At 41.2% G+C, this 25,753-nt stretch overlaps 1 protein-coding gene across 2 annotated transcripts in view; it reads left to right on the top strand.

Moving 5' to 3' along the window:
- The window catches only part of DOCK10 (dedicator of cytokinesis 10), a 144,718-nt gene that overhangs the window by 47,755 nt on the left and 71,210 nt on the right, over positions 1-25,753 (top strand). For both annotated transcript variants that reach the window (XM_009286673.1, XM_009286674.1), the window contains exons 4-14: positions 5,345-5,427; positions 9,220-9,292; positions 9,601-9,735; positions 10,020-10,154; positions 15,050-15,233; positions 16,882-16,967; positions 19,196-19,279; positions 20,402-20,557; positions 22,221-22,442; positions 23,174-23,296; positions 23,916-23,998. In XM_009286673.1, coding sequence (XP_009284948.1) covers positions 5,345-5,427; positions 9,220-9,292; positions 9,601-9,735; positions 10,020-10,154; positions 15,050-15,233; positions 16,882-16,967; positions 19,196-19,279; positions 20,402-20,557; positions 22,221-22,442; positions 23,174-23,296; positions 23,916-23,998 — 1,364 coding nt within the window. The remainder of the gene's footprint in view (positions 1-5,344; positions 5,428-9,219; positions 9,293-9,600; positions 9,736-10,019; positions 10,155-15,049; positions 15,234-16,881; positions 16,968-19,195; positions 19,280-20,401; positions 20,558-22,220; positions 22,443-23,173; positions 23,297-23,915; positions 23,999-25,753) is intronic.

Raw genomic sequence — 25,753 nt, 5'->3', positions numbered from 1 at the left:
TCTGGTGGTCTCATCCGTATTCTAGCAAAGGTGGCGGAGTTCATGCTGCGTTCTTAAAATCCCATTGTTGCCATCGTTCTGCTGTGCGTTTCTTGCTGGTCGCGGAGGTAGATTGCCTGCTGTCATGCAGATGGGCTGATTTGGGGCTTGTTAGTATTATCAAAGGGCCAACTTGCATAGGTTCAAGTCAAGCCTGTCTCCTTCAGGAATCTGCTGGCACTCTTGAGCTGCGTTTGAGCACGCTTGTAGCTTTAAAAATCATTGTAGAGCCGATTGCTTCTTTCAAATCACAGGCATCTAGGCTGTTGTCATCTTAGCGACCTGTTGGAAAAAGCCTGGGAACAGAGGCCGGTTGTTAATGGCATGTGTGACCTGACGGTGTCCTGCATGCGACGTCTGGAATCTGCCAGCGCGTCGATTAAGGGAGTCTGAGGTAAACCCAGAACGGAGCGTCCTAACGGCACTCTGCACGTGCAGCATTACTTAAACCTCTTTAGTGACTCTATATTTGATGTCAAATTGTGGTGTTTTAACTTATGGAAATGACTCTTAAAGATGAGGACAATGAACAAACGAGCTTGCTGAGGAGAGCTGTTGAGACTGAGCTTTCTTGCATCCCAGTGTTGGCTCCTTTTCCTTTGTGGGTGTAATTGTAGTCCTCGCACTTCATCCTTACAGCAGTAGGGACCATGCTGGCTGAAAAGCACTACGTCAACGTGAAATAACAGTGTAAGAATATTGAAATTTCATTTGATGGATGATGTAGTGCATTTTGTCTGCTATAGTACAGTATTCATGTGGATGCCTCTTAACTTTCCTGTTAGATTTTTCTACTCACTTTCCTAAGTGGATTTTCTAGATACAACAGTTGGAGTTGTCACTTGTAGTAAGTTTTTAGAGCCCTCGCCATTCATCTGGGGGATTTTTTATTTGAGATTTTGCAGGTTGTGTCTGCAGGACCTGTAAGCGATTATTAAAAGTGAATTTTATTAATCATAAAGTTAAAAGAGCCACAGCCTTCTGTATAACTACTGAAAGTGGTTGTGTGTCCATACAGTTGATTTCTGAGGCTTTTTTATTTACAGGCTAAGCTGCATTGCTCTTACATATTTCAAAGTCAAAGTAAAATGGGAAATCCTGTTGATAAATGTCACAATAAAGTTTTATTATTGCTCATCACAGCGTAGATTTCCCCAACCTCAAAATCTAAGTACTTTCAATACTTTAAAGAACTGTAGCATCGGGACAATGACATAGGTTATTAAAGGACAGTGGGTCTTTTGGTAGCACAAGAGGTAAATACTTTTTAAAAATGCTTAATACTTTAAAATACTAATATGTTTTAATGTTTTGGTTCGTTACACTGCTGTGTCACTGGACTCCACTATATGTGTGAACTGTGTTAATTTGGAAACGGCTTCGAGACCCCCAAAATGAAGGTCCAGGTTGCTAGCAGCTAGTTGTGATGCTGCCGTGCTTGTCACGGGCGTAAGGGAGCGGGGGTAGGCCTGGGGTGGAGGGCTGAATTTCAAGCCAGGGTGATCACACCGCTTTCCACCTTCCCAAATACCCGCACGCTGCCTTTGGTTGTTGCAGCAGAGGTCACAGGAGGGAGAAGCCGTTGGGAAGGCTTTAATGAGCAGTGCCACACATGGCCCCGGTCACAAGGCAGAGCACAGAGCCGTCTCTGCAGCTTCCCCTTTAGCACAGTGGCCGCATCCAGCTCTGGAGGGTCTTTGCTTTCTGTTTCCAAGCTCTTGCATGGGCTTGCCCTTCCCTGTTCGACATCTCCTGCTTTCCACCTCAGAAACAGCCGCTCTTCAAGGGTGAGTGAGGTGGCAGGATTGCTCTGTGCATGCAGTTTCTTTGCAAGAAGCCCAGTTGTTTCACGAATGACTTCTATCGTATGTGCATCTGTATTTCCGAAGACCACGTATCTAGTGCTATCTTAGAATATAAGCAGGGGAGTTGCTTTCAAATGTCTCAAGGTGTTTGCTTCATTTGTGTTTCTCTCACCTCCCATTCTCTTTATTGTTTTTTTTCTCCAAAAGGTTCATTTGCCTTGCAGGGTAAATCTTTAAGTGCCTCTTTCACTGTGGTAGCCGTCATGCTGTCATCGCCAGAACCAGAGCTAAGAAGTTACAGGTGGAAAAAGCTTGCAGGATTGTCTGTCTCTCAAAGGAAAAATTAGGCCAGCTGGGCAACAAGAAAAAAGAAAAGAAATGACCGGAATTTGATAGGGCCCTTGGGAATGGGCTGTGCAGCCTGCCTCATCAACAATACAGTAGGAAAGTTCATGCAAACGTGTGCCAACCCTCCCACGTCCCAAAGCTTCCATTTCTCCGTCTATATTTTTCCTCCCCCGCAGTCCACTTGAGCTCAACAGCCCTTGCACTGGTGCCTCCGCTCTTTGCCAGGAACAGCGGGATCCAGTTCTGGCATCTTGATGAAATCTCTGCCACTAGAAAGGTTTTTCTTGCTCCTCCAGTCAGGTTCAGGGGTATATTTCCTCATTGCTAAAATTCAATTTCCAATAATAATTTCCAACTAAAAAAAAAAAAAATCATTAAAGCTCAGTACAGTCAGCAGAAGTATTTGATTTTTAGTTGGGATTTTCTGAAGATAAAATGCTGTAACTTTTTTTTTGTTGTTTTTTAAGCAAGATCTACTTCACAATGGATAGCCGCAACAGGCTAGTTCAAGAACAGCGTTAGCTGTTGCACTGAATTGGCTTGCCTTTTGTGAGTTTACTGAATGATACTTGAATGTGCTGCTTGTCCCCTTTGATTTTTATTTTGATTAGCTTTTTCTTGGATGAGCACAATAAACCTTTATAGTTATAAGCTAAAATACTGTGGCCTGCTTTATATGTTATTCACAACTGGTTTTTTGAACACATCAGCCTATAACGTTTGCAATAAAAGCTCGCGTTGAGAATTCTCTGTGGGCTTTAATTGCATCTGTTAAGTAGAATACTTAGTAATGAAAGTACCACAGGGAAAAAGTGGTCCTTTCTGTAGAAGGTTCAGTTGGTTTACGTTTGCCAAGTAAAAAGCGAGTGAAGTGTGAATTGCAGGGTCTGTGCTCATCCTCACAACGGTCGATGAATGAGCTTTTCATGGCCCATGTAGAACAGAGTCTACGCTGCTCTTGTAAGAGTATTCTTATAGCCCAGGTGACTATCAAATAGTTTTAACTAAAACTTATATCATACAAATACAAGAGTGACCAAGTCGTTTTACAAAGATTCACAAAACAGAAAGGTTGGTTACAAATACAAGAGTGACCAAGTCGTTTTATGAAGATTCACAAAACAGAAAGGTTGGGTTTTGGTGGTGGTTGTTTTGTTTTTTCTCTATTCAAAGGCAAAGTGCAAACGACGTTGGAGCGGTGTAGGAACATGGTTGTCAGGGGTAGGCTTTGGACCTGACCCTGCAAGGTGCAGAGTTGGTCAGTTATGATGCTATAGCGTTGTGTTCGTTCTCGGAGAATATGTGGTTATTTTATAGTATCTGATGGTCACACTTCATTCTGCATCCTGTAAGATGACGAGGGTTTATGTCAGACCAGAAAGTAGACGCTAGATCCACATGGAATGTGTTTACTGCAGACTGCCTTTGCTTGTGCTGAACTGCTCAGTTCAGTGTCAGGGTGGGAAAGAACTGCCTATAAATGTGCATCCGCTTCCTTGCCGCCTTTTCCATACTCTAAGACAAATAAAGCTGTCACAGAAGACTCTGACCACACCCGAGATGACTTCCTAAATTAATTTGTGTCTACATACTCTGCATGTTTTACACAAGATTTAAAAAGGAGATTTGTTAAGCCAGTGCTGAATAATTTAGAAAGCACCACCTTTTAAGTTTTCATCCCATCTCGGTTCTTGCTCCAGCAGCCTGCTAATCCCCCCTCTGTCCCGCCGAGGCAGAGACCGCTGTGCAAGCAATGACTCCCATGGGAGCTTCAGAAGAGGCTGGCAGGGGAGGGAATACTCCCAGTTGTCGGAGTACTAATTTATCCTGTCCCTTTGTTGCCTTTTCTTCCACTTTCTCCGCGTAGCTTTTGGTATTTAAATATCTTTGATCTATCCTTTATTCCACTCTCTTTGTCTCCCGGAGTCTCATCCTTCCCGTGCCTTTCTGTGAGACTGTCTTTCCTGTTCCCACCTCAGATTCCTATCAATGCTGCTGCTTTTTTCTCTACTGTAGATCTCCACCATTTTCCTTCCTGACGTGCCTCCTTTTCCCTATGGTCGTGGGCAGCAGCTTCCAGTGTTAGGTTTCAGGCTTGATCCCTCTCTTTCTGCCTGTCCATCTCGCATGGGCTGGTGCAAATGTTCAGGTGGAGTGTGGGGAGAAAATAATACCAGACTGGGGTAAGTTCTTCAGCATACTGTACAAGTATCAGTTTGCATTTTACACTCTGTAGCAAGAATCACTGGAAATCCTGACATTGTGTCATTTTTTCTTGTTGTAGACGTGTACCTTATCAATAACGGTACATATTTCATGCATCTTGTTGCCTTTAAAAGTGTCACGTTGTGTTTAATTGCACGGATAAAAGTTCTGCGGTTTGAGGAAATCGCACAGTTCTTCTGGTCTATTTGACAGCATAGCAAAGCCTTTCGGTACAGTCTGTGTTCGGGTCTGGTTCCCTTATTTAAGGGAGATTGATATATTAAGAACAATTTCAAAAGATGAACGCAAAACCAGCAAGAAGTTTTTTAGAAAATAAAAACTACAAGGAGATGATGAGATGGCTGAGTGTGGAAGGGAATTCAGTGTGGAAGGGAAAATGAGACTCTGGTGAGAAATGATAGTCCTATTAATATATTCCTGAATGTGGTTAAGAGGTTAAAGATCAATCCTTAAGGGCAGAACAAGAAGTAGAGGGCTTGTGCTGCAACAAGGGGGAACAAAAGAAGTAGGGCAAATGTATTTACAATGGAAGGCTTAGGTAATGAAATAGGATGCAAACAAAAAAAATGTATAATTAATGTCCATGGAGAAAGTCAGGCCTAAACTAGGTAGTGTCTTTTGAGGCAGTAGTGATATAATTTAATGATGCTTCCTACAGAGTAGATGAGAATCAGTAAAGCATGTTAAACTGCTATCAGCCCTCTCCTCCATCTTGTATGATTCAGTGCTTTTGATTTAAAAGGGAAATTGTGCTTCAAAATGTGGAAACATACGACTCTGACTTTCCTTTAAGAACTGTGCACCCAGCTATAAAAGAGAAGAATATGTTCTCTAGCACAAAGGACTCCCTCAGATCTTTCTTAGTTCACTAGCCTTCTTGAGTCTACAGAGTTGTAGTAATTCTATCGTTTGTTTTTTCTCTTTAGGCTTGTAAATACTACAGTTCCCAGTGGCATGTTGTGAACTACAAATATGAGCAGTATTCAGAAGACTTTCGACACTTACCGCAGTAAGATCTAGCTTAAGTTCTTCTTTTTTCGTTTTATCCCATTAGGTTTGTGTCATTTTGCTGAGCTTTGTCCGTATTTGCACTTTCCTTTGTCTCATATGCTCTGCTTGTTTTACCGTATTTATAGTGCCTTGCATTTTTAAAAAGGGGAAGAAAAGGTCCTTTAGCAAAAGTTCAAGACTCTGCAGAATTCACTAGTATCAACAAACTCTATTAGCGCTGATTCAAATCCTTAGAAGCGTATTTGCATATCCAAAGCACAGTTGATACGGGAAAGCTGCCTTTCTGTTTTCCTTAATAATGCATAAATGTCACTCACCTTTAACTGGGATTAATTCTCCTTTTGGTTACCCTGTGTAATGGAGGAGTAGGATTTCACTTAGTGCTTTATAAGCTGCGCCGTACAGAAGAACTGGGTGCCACAGCGTGCGCCGGTGCAGCACTGGTGATACAAGGCTGCGGAAACGTGCAGGTGTCTGGGTAAGCGGGCACCCCTTCTGTGCTTGGAGGCAGTACATTAAAATCTGTGTAAAGGTGCTGGGAGGAGAAGAAACAAGTTCCTTGACTCGAGTGGAAAGAAATTAAGAATTTGGTGCTCCTTCCTTCATGCGTGAGGTTCTACCCATGCTCCTGTTTCTGGCAGGTTTGTATCCTCTGCCCTGAGGACTGTTTTAGGGAGGAGTTAATGAAATCACTGAATGCCCAAACAAGCTGTGTTACCGCCTCCTTTCCTGGAATTCGCGGCATTAAAGTCATGATACTGGATGAAAAAGGTTGTTACGTGCACCTAACGCAGGAATGGGTGCTCCAGGCTTGCGTTGGGTGGAAACTAGTACCAACGAAACATATTGTTGCAGGAATCGATAAACTGATTCTTCTGGTCCCTTTAGATGCTGTGTTTGGAGGGTTTTGTGCTGCAAGCCTTCCCTCAGATCTGCATTCTCTCTTGTATGTTGGTGTTTTGATGAACAGTGAATATGGTAGTACAAAAAGCCATTAAGAGCAGTTTTGCTAATAAGAGATCATAAACATACCTTTTCTTAAGTACCCAGCGTACTGATTGTTTTAGAAAATTAATGCATTTAGTGCTCAAGAAAAATATTTGCAGCACAGCAGTTTTCCATTTGACCTTAAGCATCTTCACTCTTATGAAATATGCATTTGACAGACGTGGTTGCATTGCTCTGCGCAAAAGTACATTCTAGCTGATGACATACATCCTCTTCTGTGAAGGTTATTTTAATATGGTGCTTAATAGGATTTGCTTTCATGAGTTCGTGCTCCAGGGATGTTATGGTGTCTCACATCTTTTTCCCCCACTTGCATAGAGGATTATAACAAAACAAGTGATCTTGTTTTGTCTTGTATCAGAACCTAGCACTCAGGAATGGTTTGGATGCGACACTGGTTGATGTTTCAGAAGCAAAGGTATAGCAGGAATGTCTCTATTTTGTTTGCTGAAAGTTGCCATGGCTTTTGAGCTTAACATACCTTAAACAGAGCTGGTTTGGAGTCCGCCTCATTTCATACCGTTTCCAGCCTCTTCAACATCAGTGGACCTTGATTTGCACATGCATGTTACGAAGTTCAGTGTTTTAGACTAAATCTCCTCATTAAAAATGAAGTGGCTTGATACGTCCTTGTCGTTGTATTGTATCTCACTGTGGATAGCTCTGGATGCCCAGTTTCCACAGTTTTTTGTTTCATTTGTGCAAAACTGCTATCACGCTATCAGAAATCTGAGCATATTGTTGTATCAATTCTTTTATAGGAAATCGTTGTATCGGGGAAGATTGGATGAGTGTTAAGCGTTTAGTTTTGCATCATGAGAAAGGAACATCATTTTACAATACCAGATCTAACTGTGCCTTAAGTACTTCCATTCACTGAGGGTGTGCTGAACCTTCCCGTGGGCTTTCCCATTTAGAAACACACAAACTGGGACTCGGCAGCCTTCAGCAACGCTGGAGGACTTCATACTTGTTTGTACGTGAGGCCATGCTGTGCTGTTCCGCGCAGTCATACGTGTCAAGTAGTGGCTTCATGGTGTGGCAGGTTCTTATCAGATATCGAAGTTACTCTTTCTGAACACTGACCCTTTCTGATGGAAAGCAGCCGCAATGAGATGCCGACCACCTGGGGCGGGCAGCGAGGACTCAACGTGTCCGTGGTGCAATTCCACTGAAGTAGAGCTGTGGCACCAGGGAAGAGCTCAACACGTGCACAACAACATGACCAAAATGTTTAGCACTTGCTTTAGTTTTTGTCTGAGTGTGTTCCTCCTTTGAGGTTTTTCTCAGGTCTTTCTACCCCTTGAATTCCTCTCTGTGAGCTCTCACTACCTCTTTTTACACCATTTTTTTTATGCTTTGGGCTGGTGTGTTCTTGCTTCTTGAGCAAGTGGAAGGGTGGAGGAAGAACAGGGGTTGCGTAGCGTGTGCTGTGGTGACAGTGTGTCTGGAAACAGAAATAGTCATTAGCAAAGTTGTAGCTGTCGTTTATAGAAAACCTGGAACATTTGTTAGATATTTCAGGTCTGGTCCCTTGGAATTCTGCATCTTGGGTCTGAAGAGGCAGTAGGCAGAGAAAAAGAGGGTCTACCAAACAGGATCATGTTCTTACCGCGCTTTATCTGCCTGCCCTAGAATGATGAGGAGCATGCCCAAAACGGTTCCCATCCAAGGAGGGGAAAAATTATTCTACGGAGAATGACGCAGAGGTCTGAGTGGATGAGTGTTTCATGGGCGGTCAGTGAGATCCGATACCTGAAGTAGTAGTGGTCTGTCCTTTTCTGTCTCTTTTATAGCTCTGCTGAGAGGACAGAAGGATTTCCTTCTTTCTAAGAAACCTACCATGTACCCAGGCTTGTGGAAGGGCTGTGGTTTAATGGGGCAAGCTCACTCTCTGACCGTGGAGCGGCAGAGCGGGGCAGAGTTGCTGTGTCGTATGGTGAGGGGTTGGCACCCGGCTGATCCAGCAGTCTTCTGACTCCTCCTTCCCCTCCCCAGTAGCGTCAAGGGCATTAGGGTTGGGGTTTTGGTTTGGGGTTTTTTTTCTCAGCAGCTGACGAACTTGTCCTGTTACTGGTACGGATCCTCCGGCAAATGTGTGCAGCGGTGTTATCTGTCCATGTGTGGCCAGAGAGCATCGGTCAGTCTGCCTACACGTCACCCCAAGAGTCCTGCGGTGCGCTTTTAGCTCTGACTAATGAATAAGCCAGTAGGGTTTTTGTCTAAAAATGTGAAGGCTTGAATGGTGGTTTTTTGTAAAAGGTGGGATTTGGCTTGAGACTTTTGGTTTGGGGTTCTTTTGGGTGGGAGGGAGTGTTTGTGTAAGAATTTTTAATAGCTACCCTTGGTTGCATTCGAAAACCTACAATGGATTTCCATCACAAATATTCTGAATCGTAAAGCTTTTACAGATGTCAAAGATGTCAATAGATTGCAGACGTTCCTTTTATTCAAAATATTGATCAGTTGTTTACGTTAAATAAACACCAAAACCGGAACAAACTAAAACAGAGAATAAAACACTCCTGTGTTCTGTGTGCGCTTGGTTCTCAACTGTTGCAGCTTCATAGTGTTGAAAGATATATGGGGCTTAAGAAAAAAGCTGTATTTTGAAAATGTAGTGATTTTTAAAGAAGGTAATAGGATCACAGCAGTAGGTGTACTGAAGATGCCATGGGGGCTCGGGATGGTTGCGTCCGTCAAATAGCAGGTACACGATTATTTAAAAAAAAAAAAAAAAAAAAAAAAAAAAAAATTAAAGACATTTTTCCTCCCCTCCCAGAAATGAATGTAGACCAGAGAAACTGCCATCGCATTCCTTTGAAATCGATCATGAAGATGTGGATAAGGATGAAGTATGTATTCTGGGTTTTGGTGGGTTTTTTTCTTCTGGGGAAGAATTATTTATTGCTTTAATATCAAATAAAGAATGATAATGGAGGCTCGTTATCGCCTATAAAATATTTCATATTTTGAATAACTGAAGTTAGTGGACCAGCTTTGTCTCATGTCATCGTGTGCACAGCAGGCTTATTAATAACATTTTAAAAGGAATGAAAGGATGATTATTTGTTGTCAAGCAGATATTCACACATTACGGCTTTCTTTCATCCTAGAATTCAAAAAGCAAGCCCATGCAATATTAATCATGTCTTTCATACAGGATACAACATCCCACTCATCTTCAAAAGGTGGTGGTGGTGGTGGAGGAGGAGGATTGGCAGCAGGAGTTTACAAGTCTGGATGGCTTTATAAAGGGAATTTCAACAGCACTGTAAACAATAGCATTACTGTTCGGGTAAGGGGACAGCATTTTTCTTTCTTTATTCCATTTGGATTTATATCCCCCACAGAGGCACGCTTGTTTGCCATTGTTATTTAGCTTGTTTATATCTCAGGTTTGATTACGTTGCTTTAAATGATAGTCAAGTAATATTGCAGTTCTCCGCAAAATAGTGCGATTGAAGTGCAGTTAGGAGTTGCCTATTATTTAAAAGCTGTGAATAAAGTATCAGTGGAAATAATTTGCAGGACAACAATTGTCATTCTTTTTATTTTTTTCTCTTTTCCTCCCCACTTCAGTCATTCAAAAAGCGCTACTTCCAGCTGACACAGTTGTCGGATAACTCATATATTATGAATTTTTATAAAGATGAAAAAATATCAAAGGAGCCAAAGGGATGTATTTTCTTGGATTCTTGTACAGGAGTCGTACAGGTAAGTTTCAATTTATTTCATTATATTGTTTGGGTGTCAGATAAATTTAAAAAGGCAAGTAGAAGAACACGTACAGTAATGGAATAGTGGTCTCATTAGCAGTTTTATGAAATGAAAACACCATTAGTTTTGCTCTTTAAATTGGTGCAAGTGCTCAGACTGGCAGGTTACAAACCCCACAGATGAATTATGGTAGCAGATCATGCATATGCTCTTTGCCTATGGCACACGTGAGAAAAAACATCATAAAATGCTTCTTTTCACTGAAATTTATTTTCTCAGCTGCCAGATTTTACCTCTTGCTCACTAAGAGCATGCTTGCTTGTTGTGCGTTAACGACGCTCAGGTTACAAAGCATCAGCTGTTGGGCAAAGTGGTAAATTAATCCTGTATCCTGAGCCTCCTTGAAGATGATAGAGAGTCTATCTGGAGGCGAGAGAGAGTCTTAATGGCAGCAGATAGGACAGAGCCTTATTATTTATTGCGGCTTAGAAAAATAAATAGCCAGAAATGTCTGACACAAACTTTTTTTTTCCCTTTTGTTCCCCCTAAGATTGAGTCCTTAGCTTTTCCCCCCCCATTGCTCTGCCTTTCCTCTAATTCTATTAATGTATTTCTCTTTTTTTTTCTTTTTTTTCCGTTCTAAACAAGATGTTATCCTGAATAGTATGTTACTGTAGTTGATCTAGCCCCATGTGTCACTAAATAAGGAAATTCCTTTTTTTTTTTTTTAGCTATACTTTATTCTTTACTACTTAACCAGTAAAGATTGGTAACAGTGCTAGTGCAGACTGATTTGAGGGTTCCTTTGAAAGAAACCTTTCAGGTAATGCAAGGGAAGACCCCTGGTAAACAGAAGCTTTTGTTGGTTGGGAAGTCTCTCCTTCACCCCTAAACAGGCCCTTTGGAGCAAGAAAAATAATCAGTCAGTAATTCACTCTGGGAACAAATATTTGCTGACAGCTCCCTGCAGAACCTCATTCCTGCAGCCAGCTCTGTAGGGAATGACTCTTTCCCCTGTGTATTGCAAAAGGGCGTTTCTTTTTTCAAACAGATGCAAGACAGGATGGAGATAAATATGTAGAAGGACAATGATGTTTACCTGTGTCAGTCCATTGGCTTGAAAGACCCAAACAGGTAGCTTGGAAGTGTGGCAGAAGCCGTAGAGGAGATTCTTATACAGAAACCCTGTTTAGAAATTACTGCTTGCTCCTGCTTGCTGGCAGTGTGTGCTTTCTTTTAAGATGGGTCTCAGCCAGAGCTCTAGTTAAGCCCTGAACATCCCTATAGTGTGGTTTTAGGTACGGATTTAATGCTATCCCGGAGGGTGCCTGTTCAGCTGTGTTGTTTCTGATGACACTCCATGATAGCAGAAATGTCTTGACTGCAAGATTTCTGGCCTTTTTGACTAACCTCTGACAAAAAAAAGCTCAAGAAACCTTTGAAATCCTCCTTCTGAACTTTGACAGCTGCCTTCTAAATCTACAGTGTTCCTGCAAATTGTCCCAAACTGTTTGAACTGTCTGTTCTCCTCTCGTCTACCCCCAGACACTAGTTTTCGTGATTGTTCTTTGATTGACATTTGGAATGGGATGCACAGGTTTACGAGCTATCTTCACTAGCAAGAAGTGAGAGTCTTAGCCAAGGGGGTAGTAGGGCAAGTATCTTCAGCTATCAAAATCTGTGATGAACTTAGAATCAGAAGGCCGAAAAACAAAACCTGGCTTAGAGTTGCCATAAACGGAGACCACAGAATATGGAGAAAGAGTTGGATAAAACTGAAGATTTAGAGGAAAACTGTGATGTGAAAGTTCTGATTTAACGAGTTTTAATACCACTGTAAATCATTTAACTCTCTGTGAATGACTTTGAGCTCCTGTTTGATAGAGGTTGAATATCTAAATTGTAGTAAACATCCTGGAGAAATCATCTCCAGATAAAATACAAAATACTTCCAAAAGAATTCTGTTATTTTGGAAGAATGGCCCTGCAGGCATTAGGCTTAGCCTGATGTTTCATTTATAGCTTATCCATAGTTTCTTTTTGAATCTTGTATTATTTCCTTCTGGAAGAAATTTTAAACTTGAAATTAAGTGTTGAAGATTACAAGTCAACCTCAAGATCCACGTACCATATGGAAGGACTTATAGAGAAGCAAACTGAGAAACGGTACTTTTTTTTTTTTTCTTTCCTGTTAACTGATCAGGAAGAAAATAGTTGGCTTTAGATTTGAAACAAAGACTTTGCTGTAGATCTCATCTGCTTGCCAGAAGTCTGAAGTGCAGATGGAAAAGTGGATATTGAAGTTTTCCTGCCCTGATGCTCTTAAGATTCAGCATGCGAGACGTATTGCTCTATTAGATAATGTCTAATAGTGTTACGGTACCTGATGTAAAGATCTTGGCCATGTCTGTAAGGGGAAGTACATAATATAGACAAGAAATGCATTCATTTTAATGCTCTTTGTACTTTCTGAAGATAAATTGAAACGTAGCATTTTTCTTTATAGATTGTGCATAAATTGGTATACATAATCCACTTATACAAATACACAATCTTTAAAAGCTTTGAGTGGTCACTACCTAAGATTCTTGACATAGTTTTGTTCAACTTCTAGCTCTTGGTCAAGCCCTCATGTTATATCAATAGAAACAGGTTTCAGTGAAATTTTAGTCTTTGTTTTGCATTAATTTGAATGTATGCAGTGCTTGGAGGATTACAGTGATTTCAGGATCAAGAAAAATATTGGACACCCGAGAACCAATTGCTACGAAACCCAGCTCTATTCTTACCCTATGTTGGGTGAATAATTGGGTTATGTTGGGTAAAATTTATATCCCTGAAAGAATATTCACCTCAATAAAATAATTGAGAGGAAAACTATTTCCTACCAAGAGAATTTCCAGTAGCGGAACTAAAAAATAACACACACGCACGCACATACACACACACAATCCCAAGTCAGTTTGAAGAGCCAAGATTTGACTGACTCTGACCCGAGTAGCTCCAGAAGAAGTTGTTCAGTCTTAACTGATTCCTGAGCTGGGTCATGACATGTAATACAAGGACTGGAGCAAGTGATTAACAACAGATTGGGTAGGAACCTTCTAAATCATCTCTGCTGCTGGAAAAAAAAAGTTCATGGAACTTTATTCCTCAGTGTCTTGGGTTCCCAGTCTCCTCCTCTGCTAATCAGTATCAGATTTTGCCTCTGTTCCTCTTAAGTAAAAATATCACTGTCATCTCACCATCTGGCTTAGAAGCTATTCTTAGTAATTTGTTGATACAGGACTGTTCTGAGAAATAGTTATAGTATGTAGAACTACAGGATACCGTTGTCATGTTATTTGAGACTGTTAATGAAGAAAATTAAAATTGAGTGAAATGGCCAGTTATGGGGTGGATGAATTGTTTTTCATTTGTCAGCATCACTCCAAGGTTAGATGTGTCAACAAAGTGTTGGCAATTTTCTGGAACATTGAGCACAAAACGGTGGCACTGATGGCCTTAGTCAGTGGTTGTAAAAGTTTGATGAAGTAACAGGGATGGGACGCTTGATCTTTCACATTTAAGCAAGGAGGAGAGACAATGATGCAGCTGCTTCCATAAGACTAAGAGATAAAAGCCTCACTAATTTGATAAATTTGAGGAATGAAGCACATTATATTAGATCACATCACTTTGTTTAAGATTGATAAAAGCCTCACTAATTTGATAAATTTGTGAATAAAATGTGAATGAAGCACATTATGTTAGATCACATCACTTTGTTTAATTTCATTGAGCTGTTTCAGTAACTAAGCACCTGTTAATTCTTATGACGGAAATTGATGGATTAACCATCTACTGCAGGTAAAATCTGGTGATACAGATACAGTCGCAGAACTCAATCTGTTGCCAGTACACTGGGCATTGGTTCTTATTCTACACTTGAAAAGGATAGCAATGCAATGACTGAACACATCACCTGTTGCGTCCTGCAAAGAATTGTTGAAGTCGCCATAGTCGTTTTCAAAATCCTTCTAACACAAAGGCGGCAGTGGGAAGTACCCACTGTAATCTCTTCACGCGGAGGAATTTGTCCTGTTGCAATCTTCTGGGGAGATTTACTGGTTAATCTCTATTCCAAGTTTAGAGTCATATCATCCAGAAGCTCTTTCAGAAAAATATAAAAAGAATAAAATGATGTAGAAATGTTCTCATCCTAACGACAATGTTTCTAACTTCATCAGATGCGCAGAAATTGTTACCTTTATGTAGCTCGTTAGCAGTATCTGTAAACGTCTCAAAACAGAAGATTTTATAAATTGTTCACAATTAGCTTTGACCAATTCAGGTCCAACCTCAGCAGTCAGGGATGGCGTAGTCTTTGACCACGTGCTGCCTTCGCTTGCTTGCTAGTTTGAATTTGGTGAACTCAGCCCTGTTCCCACTGAGCAAATATTCGTATGACTTAGCACTACTTAGTATCTTTTGGAGCATCTGGTGTGCTGGTAAGGTGTAGGAGACTTGGGCTTTGGAGATGTTCTCTCCAGACAGCTACGACTCCTGTAGCAATGCTGTACTTCGCCATCAGAGCTCTTTCATTATTCCACTTGGGAGGTATTCCCTACTGTAGCGTGAAGTGTTATTGTCTATAGTCTTAGATTTCTATGGCTAAACAGAAGACGTATATTTGGCCATAGAAGATCTTAGGTGCACAAAGACCCAACAATAAACCGACGTAAATTTGCGTTAATATCACGCTACTTGGATTTTCTTTAAAGCTACTGAATTTTGCTTGAATGTTCTTTTTAAGGAGTGGCCACATACAAGTCCATCTTATGGATGCCTTTTTCAGTACCTTTTCATAACTAGTTCTAGTTCTTATTTTTCTTTTCCTTTTGTTCCAACAGAATAACAGGCTTAGGAAACATGCCTTTGAGTTGAAAATGAATGACCTCACATACTTTGTGCTGGCAGCTGAAAATGAGCAGGATATGGATGACTGGATTTTCACTCTCAACAAAATCCTGCAAATAAATCCAGAGGGAACCATTCAGGAGAGGAAAAGTGCAGATCTCACTGATCTGAAACTTGGTAAGAGTGAATAGTTTCTTGCATTGTGGGTTTGTTTTTTTTTTTTTTTTTGATCAAATGCAAAAAAATTGAACCTTCAGATATCACTATTGAATGATTTTAACTGCCTGAGTCTGTAACGGATTCTGCACCTACTGATTTCTGACGAAGCAGCACCAGTCTTTTGGCAATCCCTGAACAATGTCAGCTAACTCCCCACAGCTCATTTTCAAAAGGCTGTGGGGGAGGTAAAGCTGCTCCCCACAAAGTCAGCAGGAGCAACGTGGCTCTGCTTTGCATGTGCAGCTCTTTTTCAAATATAGTCCTCTCTGTCAATGATCTTGCTAGTACTTTGCGTTTTACTGTCTTGGGAGTCTGAAGGTTTGAAAGAGTTTTGTGCTGGAGAGAGTTTAGATCAGTTCTTTTTCCAGCGTTTTGTTTTCTTTAAAAATCTGGAGCTAATAATTTAGAAAATATCCCAGCTGTGGTATATTACTCTTTCCCTGGAGGCTTATTGACTTTTCATTTCTTGCTTTTGTGAGTTTGAGTATTAATATGCTTTCACTGTGGAAGAAAGAATTGGATGCTCTGTTATACTGCACTCTTCATGTGGCAGTAACTCATTCCTCCACATAATAAATCCATGTTCAGTTTGGATGAACCCCAGCTGAAATTCTAAGACTGAAAACACTTGAAACCTTAATACAGATTTGAACTGCTTGTGCTCTGAGCTGAATGAAAGCTTTGAATCCACATGCATCTGAATCTTGGGGAAGTTCAGAGCTAATGGAAGGCTTTAGCCTGGTGTTCATAACAAATTCTGATTTTGGAGGGACAGGGTACTCTTCGTCTAGCCAAAGATGTTTTTATAATTTGGCGGCACAAGAGACTTGCACTTCAGAATCAGAGAAGTACTTTTGGAAATCCCACCCATAAGGGATATTAATGAAACAGGAAGAAATATGTGCATAAAAGGTCAGAGACATAAGGCTAACAGAAAACAGAAGTCTCTACTGGTAAAAACCCTGATAACAAGCAACAGGAATGTGCTATGGAGTTAACTTGTCAAAAGGCATGATGCTTTCTTGGCAGAAGAGCCCTAAATGGCTGTAATGACTTATTTCACATTGGGCTGAATTACCTAGCGAAAGCCGAACGGTCCCTGGAGAGCTAAGTGAAGCAAAGGGGTTGCTGTATAGTGCTGTTCTCTGGATCCATAGATTGGCAGCTCATGGAGTCCAGACTGCATCCCTCCCCTTCCCAAAGGGCAGGTAAGGCCCTGCCTGCCTCACTGGAGACTCCCTTTACTGGGAGTCCACAGTCTTTTGGTTGAGGTAAACCCTTGGTGTTGCCTCAGAAGGGACCGAGAGAGCAAGGGAAGGTGTCTTTGTTGTGGGCATGAATATTTGTCATGTATGAATGTGTCAGATGTTTCACTGAGCAGAGTCAGGCCTCTTGTTTGAAAGCTTAAATGTAGACTAAGTTACAGTAAGCACCAGTGGGAGATGAGGTTGAGGAGGACAGAGGTTTACATTAGTATCTCTTCCATTTGTTAGCCTGATGATACTAAAGGGAATGAAAAGAAATGGCACGGGGATAGATACTCTTAAACCCAATGGTAATAGCAAGTATAATAAAAACATTTGCAATTTGTTTTCTTCTTTTCAAGACCCTGCAGAAGTTTCGGTGAATTATGATTGCTCTCAAGAAGAGACCGATTCTTCAGAGAACACCTTGCACCCAGACTTCGCAAAAGTAATCGAAGTTATGTTTATTCTTACAAGCTTAGTGGCGTTAGTTTTCACCTAGGTGAAAAATGCCTGCTGATAGATGATCATTAATACTGTGAAAGGTTTGAAAATATAGCACAGCCCGTTGTGGTTGTTAGAGCCATGACAAATGGCAGGAATAATTTTCTTTCTGAACAGCTGATGGCTTTGTTTAAATGAGAAAAGCTCCGCTGGATGTAAAGGAAGTGAGTGCTCCCTAGCGCGGTTTGATTTAGACCTGTGAAGTCAGTAAGATTCTGGTCCCTGCAGTTATCTGTGAAATATTTACTCCTTTTAACTGCATTTCAGAAGAGTTTGGCCCTTGGCGAGCCAAGATTTCCTGCGTGACTTGCAAGGAAACAAGCTGTGAACTGCTCATCGCCTTCTGTAATTTCACTGAAAGATGCATGTAGTATCAGGGGAGGCGTTTTGTCCTCTGGATCTCATAAACTGCTTCATGTGGATGAGATAATTGTAGATGGTGCTAAGAAGCTTTTTGATGAAAAGCTAGATTGGAAATATTTCACTGCTTTTTCTTAAATGAATGTATGCTCTGTTTGTAATCTTCTGTCAGTGAGCTACTATAGATACTATCTGTCTACACAGCCAAATGCTATTTGAGGATGTTACTCCCACAGATTTGAACTGAAAGCTGTATATGCAAACGAGGACAGAATTTGGTCTACATTTTACTGTAGGTTGTATTCATATATATGAAGTGGTAACCTAGAATTAAAAAAACACAAACAAACAAACAACAACAAACCCAAAATAAAGACAAAACAACCAACCAACCAGATAAAATGTAACTGAGTTTATGTATTAAAGGCCAACAGTAGTATCCGATCATCTCGTCTGTGGATAGGTACTTTCTAATGGTTTAGTTAATGCAGATATCTCAAAGGTATCTTAAACATATCTCAAAGACCGCCGGTGGCCTCCAAGGCTAAAATAGAAGGTCTGCACGTTGTGCGATGCTTGTATTGCCCTTTATACGGTTAATTCCTGTTTCCCCCTGCCTTGCTCTATAGGCCTGGCTGCAGCAGTGATCTGTGGCCTGTCCCTCGCCCATCGCAGGGAAATCTCCTGATCCCATCTCTACCTAAACCAGTACACCGGGGACACATCAGGACCTGCTTCTGCAAGTCAGCCCGTGGGTGGGGGCACGTTAGGAAGTGAACCCAGAGCTCTTGGTCTTGCTGTGCTGCTTCTGCTTGGTACTTAATGTGTGTCAGCAGCGTCATGCTATTGTGAAAAACAGAAAACGTTGAATGGGACCTTAACAAGAGCATAGCCTGTACCATGTCAGCCAAGGTTTGTACTCAGTCTTGGGCAACCAGGAAAGTTGTGGACTCCGTTAATAGTTCAGAGATTGAAAAAATAAAGAAGAGTTAGGAAAAACAAAGTGCAAAGGCTGAAGGAAGTGAGCATGTTTAGACTGAGAAAAAAGGTTTCAAAGGTATCATGAGGGATCTGTAAGGGGAAGGGAATGTGTGGGGCGTACTTCACATGTGGGATGAATGGGCTTAAATAGCGGGGAAAAAATTAGCAAAGTTAGACATAAGGATAACCTTTCAGAAGGCAGGGTAGGAGAGCACCAGGTGGCTTCAGGAAGTTGTTGAGTTGGTTTTATCAGAGCGCTTATTATTAACGTATTATTAACTATTATTAACACTTAGGCATGTGTCCGTCAGAAATAAAATGGGTGTGAGTGATCCTGCCTTGTGGCAGGAGGATGGATGGGGAGAGGGCTCCCAGCCTTACCTTTGGGTGACACGCTGCAATCTGTGTGCCTGCCCACCTGGAAGGCTGAGCTGCACTTCCCTGCTCCCCTTGCTGCCCTCCTCCCCCTGAGACAAGTGGTTTTCTGAGGGGCTGGTTTGTTTTTTATCTCGACCTGGGAATCCATAAAGTGATTGTAGTGCAATGATCCACCGTCCTGACATCTTACACGACAGGTTCTTCAGTAACATATATGAACTTGAATTACTTAATTGATCTATTTTGGGGTTCCTTAGAAGTATATCATGGCCTGAAAATCCCTGCTTCGCAAGCATATAACCTTCAAAGAGTGCTTGAAGGTGCTTTGGGATAACTACTGCAGAAATGAGAAGTGTTGTTGCAAGCGAAACATTGATCATTCATTTAGAAGCCTAACAACTCTATGGATTTCTGTTCCTGTGCAGAAAACTAATTTATTATCTATCACCACAGTACATCACAGAAACAGAAGAAACGGCGAAAGCCTCTCGAAATACAGAGCGCCTAAATCTTTTCTCTTTGGATCCTGATATAGCAGTAAGTGAAACTATTTAATTATTTTTCAAGTTCTTAGGAGTTTTAAAATACAGGCGGTCTGAGCTAACTGGGTTAGCTAAGCCACCAGGGTGGGTCGGAGTTCAGCAAGCAACTGGGTGTACCCGAGGCTTCAGCTTTGAAGGGTGAGGGGAGCTGTCTCTAGTCCGTCGAGATTTCTGGATAGACTCCACCCATATCTGATCACAGAATGGTTGAGGATGGAAGTGACCTCTGGAGGTCATCTAGCCAGGCTAGCTAAGCTTTGAATCGTTAAAGCAAACGGAAAATATTAGAGAAGCAGAGCCTTCTCTCGGGCTGGGAATGTTAGAACAACAGTGGTTTTATTGTTATTCATTACGCTGAATTTGACTACAAAACCGTGAATGGATATAAAAAGCAGTGGGAAGGTACAGTTGGCGGTACAAAAGGCTATCCATGTGAAAAAAAGTTTAGCTGGAAATGTAGGAAGCGCAGGTTGCTTTTCTTCTTATCTTCAGCTCGCTTATCATTTAGTGTCAGAGTTCAGGATTCAAAGAATATTATTCCTTGCACTGAATGTACATTTGTTGGTGATTTAACTGAAGACTTTATTTTAGCTAAAAACAAGACTTCAGTAAAATCAGGATCAGTATCTCTTGATATCAAACTTGAACCTGTTGTCCATCAACTGTAGCGCCATTATTAAAAATATTAAGCGAATTGGAGTAGTGGTGTGGTGTGTAAGTGAGGGGAAAGGAGGGGAAAGGTTTGAAATCTAATCCTAAAATGTGGTGTTACGGTCTGAAAATATGAGGCTGTTTAATCTGTGTGAGGAAATTAAAAGCTAAAGTTTCAGAAGCAGTAAGTAAACAAGAAAAAAATCTGGTTTAAAATTATAGGAAACCTGACTTGGATCCCTAATTCTGCCTCTGGCATTATATATGTCCTCAGGCAATCCTGTTGCTTTGCTTCCTAATCTATAAACTTAGAAATAACACATTTACTCTGGTAATGTGACGATATCAGCAGTGACTTTTTGAGGTTTTCGGGTGCTTCAGTGATTGTCAAGACCTTCAAAAAGCTTACGTAGTTTTGGAATGCCATGCTTTTCCCATGTATAACGAATCGCCCAACTTATTTCAGTCATTGAATCCTCAGAAAAAGGAGTTTCCAGGGACAAACTCGGTGATCAAGCCATTTGAAGAAAAGCCTGCAAAGAGGATCCTGATAACTTGTAGATCCCTCAGTTTGAATCTCCAGGCCTGTGTTACTGAAAATGAAAATGATCCTTCAACCAATGTAAGCTTCACTTATTTCCCTGTGATTTTTCTTTCTTTTTTTTTTCTTTTTTTCTTTTTTGTCTCTTTCTGTGCAGTTGTTACTTTGGAAGGAGAACATAAAAGGAAAGCTGTATCGTGCACGCGTACTGCATTCACTCCTCCTCTGCTCATCCCTTTGGATTGAATAATGACACTGATGAGCTTTTCAGTAAACATTCTGAAGCTGAGTTAGATTGCAGACTTTTAGCCTAAAGCTCAGCGGGGAATTAAAAATGTTAAAATCCTTGAGGATTCTTAACAATTGCTGTCAGAAGAACAAGTTTAAACTGCCAAGACCTATGTAGGGAGGCAACTGAATATCAGTTGCTGGTGAACCGGTTTTGTTTTTCAGAGAGAGACCAGGAACCAAACAGACAAATTACAGAAGAGAAGGCAAAATAGAGAGGACTGGATGCTTCTTCTAGTGGAAAAGCCCAGCTAAAAACAGGACAAAACAGAAAACTGTGCTTATTCTTACTTTAAGAAAAAGGGGCAGGGTAAAGCGAGATGTAGCTGTCAGTCCGTAGCTTTGAGTTAGTTCTCCTCTGAAGCAGGAAAGTTTTGAGAAACCAGTGTCCTGGCAACTCAACTTTCATACATTACATATGAGGCATTGATTTTAGTTAGTTCTCCTCTGAAGCAGGTTTGATTTGAGAAACCAGTGTCCTGGCAACTCAACTTTCATACATATGAGGCATTGATTTTATTTTTTTTTTTTCTTTTTTTCATGGAGATGACCTACATATGAGGCATTGATTTTATTTTTTTTTTTTCTTTTTTTCATTTGGAGATGACCTCTACAGTGATTGCATATTCAGCATGATGTAATCAATACTTTTTTTTGGCAGACTGGAATAACTGTTTAAATAGAGTAATGATAACTGTACCAAGGGCATGCAATAATTCACTACAGAGGCTGAAAAAGCATAGAATATTGTACCTGCCATGAGTTGTTTCTTATCTCCGAAGTTTTAAGATTCTGATTTCTGGACAGCTCAGAAGGTTTTATTCTGAGACTGATTTATTTCATCAGAATTATGGAGGCTCTTTGGAGGTTACTTACAGTCATAGGACTTAATTCCCTGGTTCTATGCGATAGAATAAGCGGGTACTGTCAGAGCGGTTTGAATGCTCTCGGTTTCCTAGCAGAATGGAACATGTGTTTCCCACAGAATAATACAGCCACGCATTTGTGTTTGCACCAGTAAACATTTTTCATCTACTTCTATTTGTCATCTTTGTGCTGCGTTTCTGACGATCCCTGGAAAGTCCACCCTCGCTCTTCTTTCTTTTATAATGACTCTAAAAATCTTGTAACATGTTTCTCTGGGGCTCTGTTCATTTACTCTAATAATTATCTGTGACAAATACATTTGGTTTTTATTCTCCGAGTTCCTAAGTTCGCTGTCAATTACTGTTCTGGCGCATTGTTAACAAACTACCTTTAAAAGCCCCTAAAATCACATGGCTGGAAACTAACTTTGGCAGGGGTGTGTGTGAGCATTTGTTTTTAATGAATCTCAGAATTCGTAAATATTATTTGTTTGCTTTCTTTTTTTCTAGCTGCAGGAACCTATTAAAAGATGGAGTTTACCCCCTTGCTCTCAGTTACAGCTATATTATGTTTCTGGTGTTTTCTCCAGGTAGAGCCTTTCTTTGTGAGCGTGGCGCTGTATGATGTCAGGGATGGCAGGAAGATCTCTGCTGATTTTCACGTGGATTTGAACCACACGCTCGTTAGACAGATGATTTCAGGTTCCTCGTTTTCATTAGAAAATGGCACTGTTGAAAATATAGACTCAAATGAAATGGAAGAACCACAGGTCAAGGGGTTCCCAGAAGAATGGCTGAAATACCCAAAACAGGTATTCCACGTGTGATTTGCATGACTTAGTGACTCATGTGATTTGTTTTAGGTCAGTAGTAGTATTAATTTTCATCAGAGAATTTATCTGTACTACCAGTGGTTTTTGTTTTCAAGAATACTCTTTTTTTGTGTATCAGTGGTACTTGTATACACATGCTTGATTTTTGGGCTCCCTGTATAGACTTTAAAACCATTTACAATCAAAACTTAGTGTCTGTTATTTAGAGATACCACCCACGTTTCCCGTGCTCTTTGGGTTCATTTGCTGACCTCTCCCAAAACCAGCCAAACAAAATCACAACTTAAAGCGACACCGAGATGCTGCATTATTCTCAAAGTACTTCCACATTCTTGCTGTAAGTCTTACCCTGAAACCCCATACGCTACCTTTTCTTCTCCCTGTCATTCCCGTGAGGTGTGACTAATTTAGGCCGGCATTTAGGTACTGTCCAAGAGGAACAGTTAGGATAGGTGATGCTAACGTGGTCATATTGCTTCTTGGCTTGAGTCAGTCTGTTTGCAAGGTGCTGCATATGCACAAGCTCACTTCAGCACTAGCACAAAGATTTTATTTTCCGTCTGGCTGTTTTGAATATGTAGAGCTAATAATCTTCAATAATCCTTTCTGAATTTGGTTTGTTACTGTTTCCACCAACGGAGAGCACTGGCAGTATTTCATTTCTCCAGTATTGCTATATTCTTTTTAACTGCTCTCTCTCTTATCCACAGGCCCTGTTCTCCATAAGTAATCCTCATTCTGAGATCGTATTAGTGGCAAAAATAGAAAAGGTGCTTACGGGAAACATTGCCAGCAGTGCCGAACCTTACATTAAGAATCCTGATTCTTTTAAGGTAATGTAACAGGAACGTCAGTTCCTCCTTGGTCAGCTTCAGCCTATTGGAAGCTGAAGGCATTGCAAATTGTGCTCACAAATCTCACCAGTGTGCGGGTGCTGAACAGGACAAGCTCCCAGGAGGCCCACGCCTAAGAAGGCAAATGTCCAAGCTCCCTTGACTGACTGACTGAAGTACCATTTTGTCTGCAACGTATGAATCCATTCGTGGTGCGTTCCTATGCTAGTTATGTCATAGCAGAGTGAAATCCTCTTTCAGCGATCTTTTGGAAATTATGAGTTAGCGTACTTTGTACACGAGCGAAGTTGGGGTAGGCACCTGTTTCTCTCTGAGAGCAGGCAGTGCATCTGCTTTGGGTATATTGCAGAAAACTGGAATAACAACTGTAACTAACACAGTTCTGACTGAAGGGGTAGTGAAGGCGTTGAATTCATCAGCAGCACCATATTCATCTGTGATGTCTTTGCTGCCCACTTTCTGTTAAGGGCAGTATCAGGCTAAATTATTTTAGGGACACTGTAGCCTCTTGAGCAGAGGAGTACTTGGATGTACTCTGTGCTGCATTTCAGATATTATAATGATATCGATGAAATAATTCGTATTTTCTTTTTTGTAGTGTGCACAGAAGGTGTTAAAATCCAATAAGCAGTTCTGCAGCAAGCTGGGGAAATACCGCATGCCATTTGCTTGGTCAGTGAGGTATGTATTAGTTCTTTTTATAATTTTATAAGCATCTTATAGCTTATTCTGCTCTTGGACTTGTATCCCCAGAAGGTCCTGCAGCTTTAGTATGTCATTGCCCTATTTTTCACGCAGCTGAACGCCGGTTACTTTCTCATTAAATGCTAACTGTGGTGGAATCTTTTCTTCCTGTATGTAGTGAAGTTGCCAGGGAGTAGCAAAGGTGGCTGACAGAATATCAATTTATCATGAGCTCCACCACTGATTTGGTGCTAAAAATTACCAAAGAGATTTCAAAGTCACAGTTCTCACAAGAATTTCCTACAAAGATAGGAAATTGAATTTCTGCGATCTGAAATAGAGTTGCAATGGCCACCTAAAATATAGGTGCACAAGTTTGAAGCTCTCTTCTGGTTATGATGCCTGTCAGGTTTCAGGAAAAATCTAACCAAGGATTTGGAGGTTATGGTGCCCCTAAAACAGTGCCTTGGGGGTGATACTGAGGGGTTATGCTTCAGGTACTCTTGCATTTTTAGTGGTTAGTAGGTGACAGAGAGCTGTTATTTTCTTCTTTGGCAGGTCCGTTGGGTTTTATTGCGGGTCAGTGCAATGGCAGTAATGGATTTTTTTGTTCCTTCTCTCTCTCCTCCTGGATAATTTCTTGCTGGTCTCACCTTCGAGATTGAGGCACCCCTGTGCCTCTTCATCCCCTTCTACCAAATTAACTCACAAAAGCAGATATGGCTCTTCTTTTTGTTCTCCCTTCAAGTTTCCGTGCAATTCCTTTCTCTGTCCTCTCCGGTTTTTCCTTCTCAGTCTTCTGTCATTGCCTCAGCTTACTGCTGCCCTGGGAGGAGAGCGCTCCCTGACTGAGACCCTCCCATGTGTCCCTGTGACAGCTCTCCCTTCTTTCTGCCATGCGTAGAGCAGGGAATATAAAATTTTATATTCCCTATTTTTATAGGGAAAGCTGTCGATTGCCGAGGGAAAGCATTCCTTCTCCTCCGTGGCTTCTGTTCTGGCCGTGGCAGGCCAGGTGAAGAGCTGCCTGAAGCTATTGGGAGGAAGGAGGGAGCGGGTGCTAGGTGAAAAAGTCACGTTGTGGCATTGCCCATGACCGTGAGGGATAGCTGTGTGGCTGCGTGCTTCTGGTGTGGAGGTACGGAGCACCAGAGGTGCACAGTTTCCCCTGCCGCGTGTAGGGGAAAGCTTATGATTTTAGAATAAAGTGCTTAGATGGCAAAGAAGAAAACACACAGTAAGGTGCGGCCGTTTGAAGAGTTCATTTATTTTTTTTTATTGACATACATTTTCGTCAATATCCAATCGGAACAGGAGAAGTACGTGCGTGCTCAAGAGAAAGGCAGATAATGTGTTCTGGTCTGTCATCGCAAGCTCAAGGATACTCATTAATATTTACTACCTCTGTGTAGCCAAAGCACCATTCATCAAAATTATATTGATGGGTGTCTCTTGGGCTGACAGAGCTACTTTTAGCGTGTAATGGACCGTACAACGGCAAGAGGTGCAGGCTTGGCATCAGACTGACTTGAGGCTTTTTATTAACCCTGTCCTGCCTGCCTGTGGTCTGTGGCGGTACCATCAGTGCTATGTCCTGCAACTCAGTCATTGCCGTAGCTACCTTTTGGTGGCATGATGATTTTGAGTAGTTCAGGGCCTGGCTAGTCACTCATGCACGTGGAGAAGGCTAAAACATTCTTCTGCATCTTCAGCAAATCTTATCTCGGAGTTTTTCTTGCCAAAAAAAAAAAA

Source organism: Aptenodytes forsteri, unplaced genomic scaffold, assembly GCF_000699145.1.
Source record: "Aptenodytes forsteri isolate BGI_AS27 unplaced genomic scaffold, ASM69914v1 Scaffold184, whole genome shotgun sequence".
In the NCBI taxonomy this organism is placed as follows: domain Eukaryota; kingdom Metazoa; phylum Chordata; class Aves; order Sphenisciformes; family Spheniscidae; genus Aptenodytes; species Aptenodytes forsteri.
Note: the sequence above shows the minus strand (reverse complement) of the source record. Positions and strands in the feature narration are given on the sequence as shown.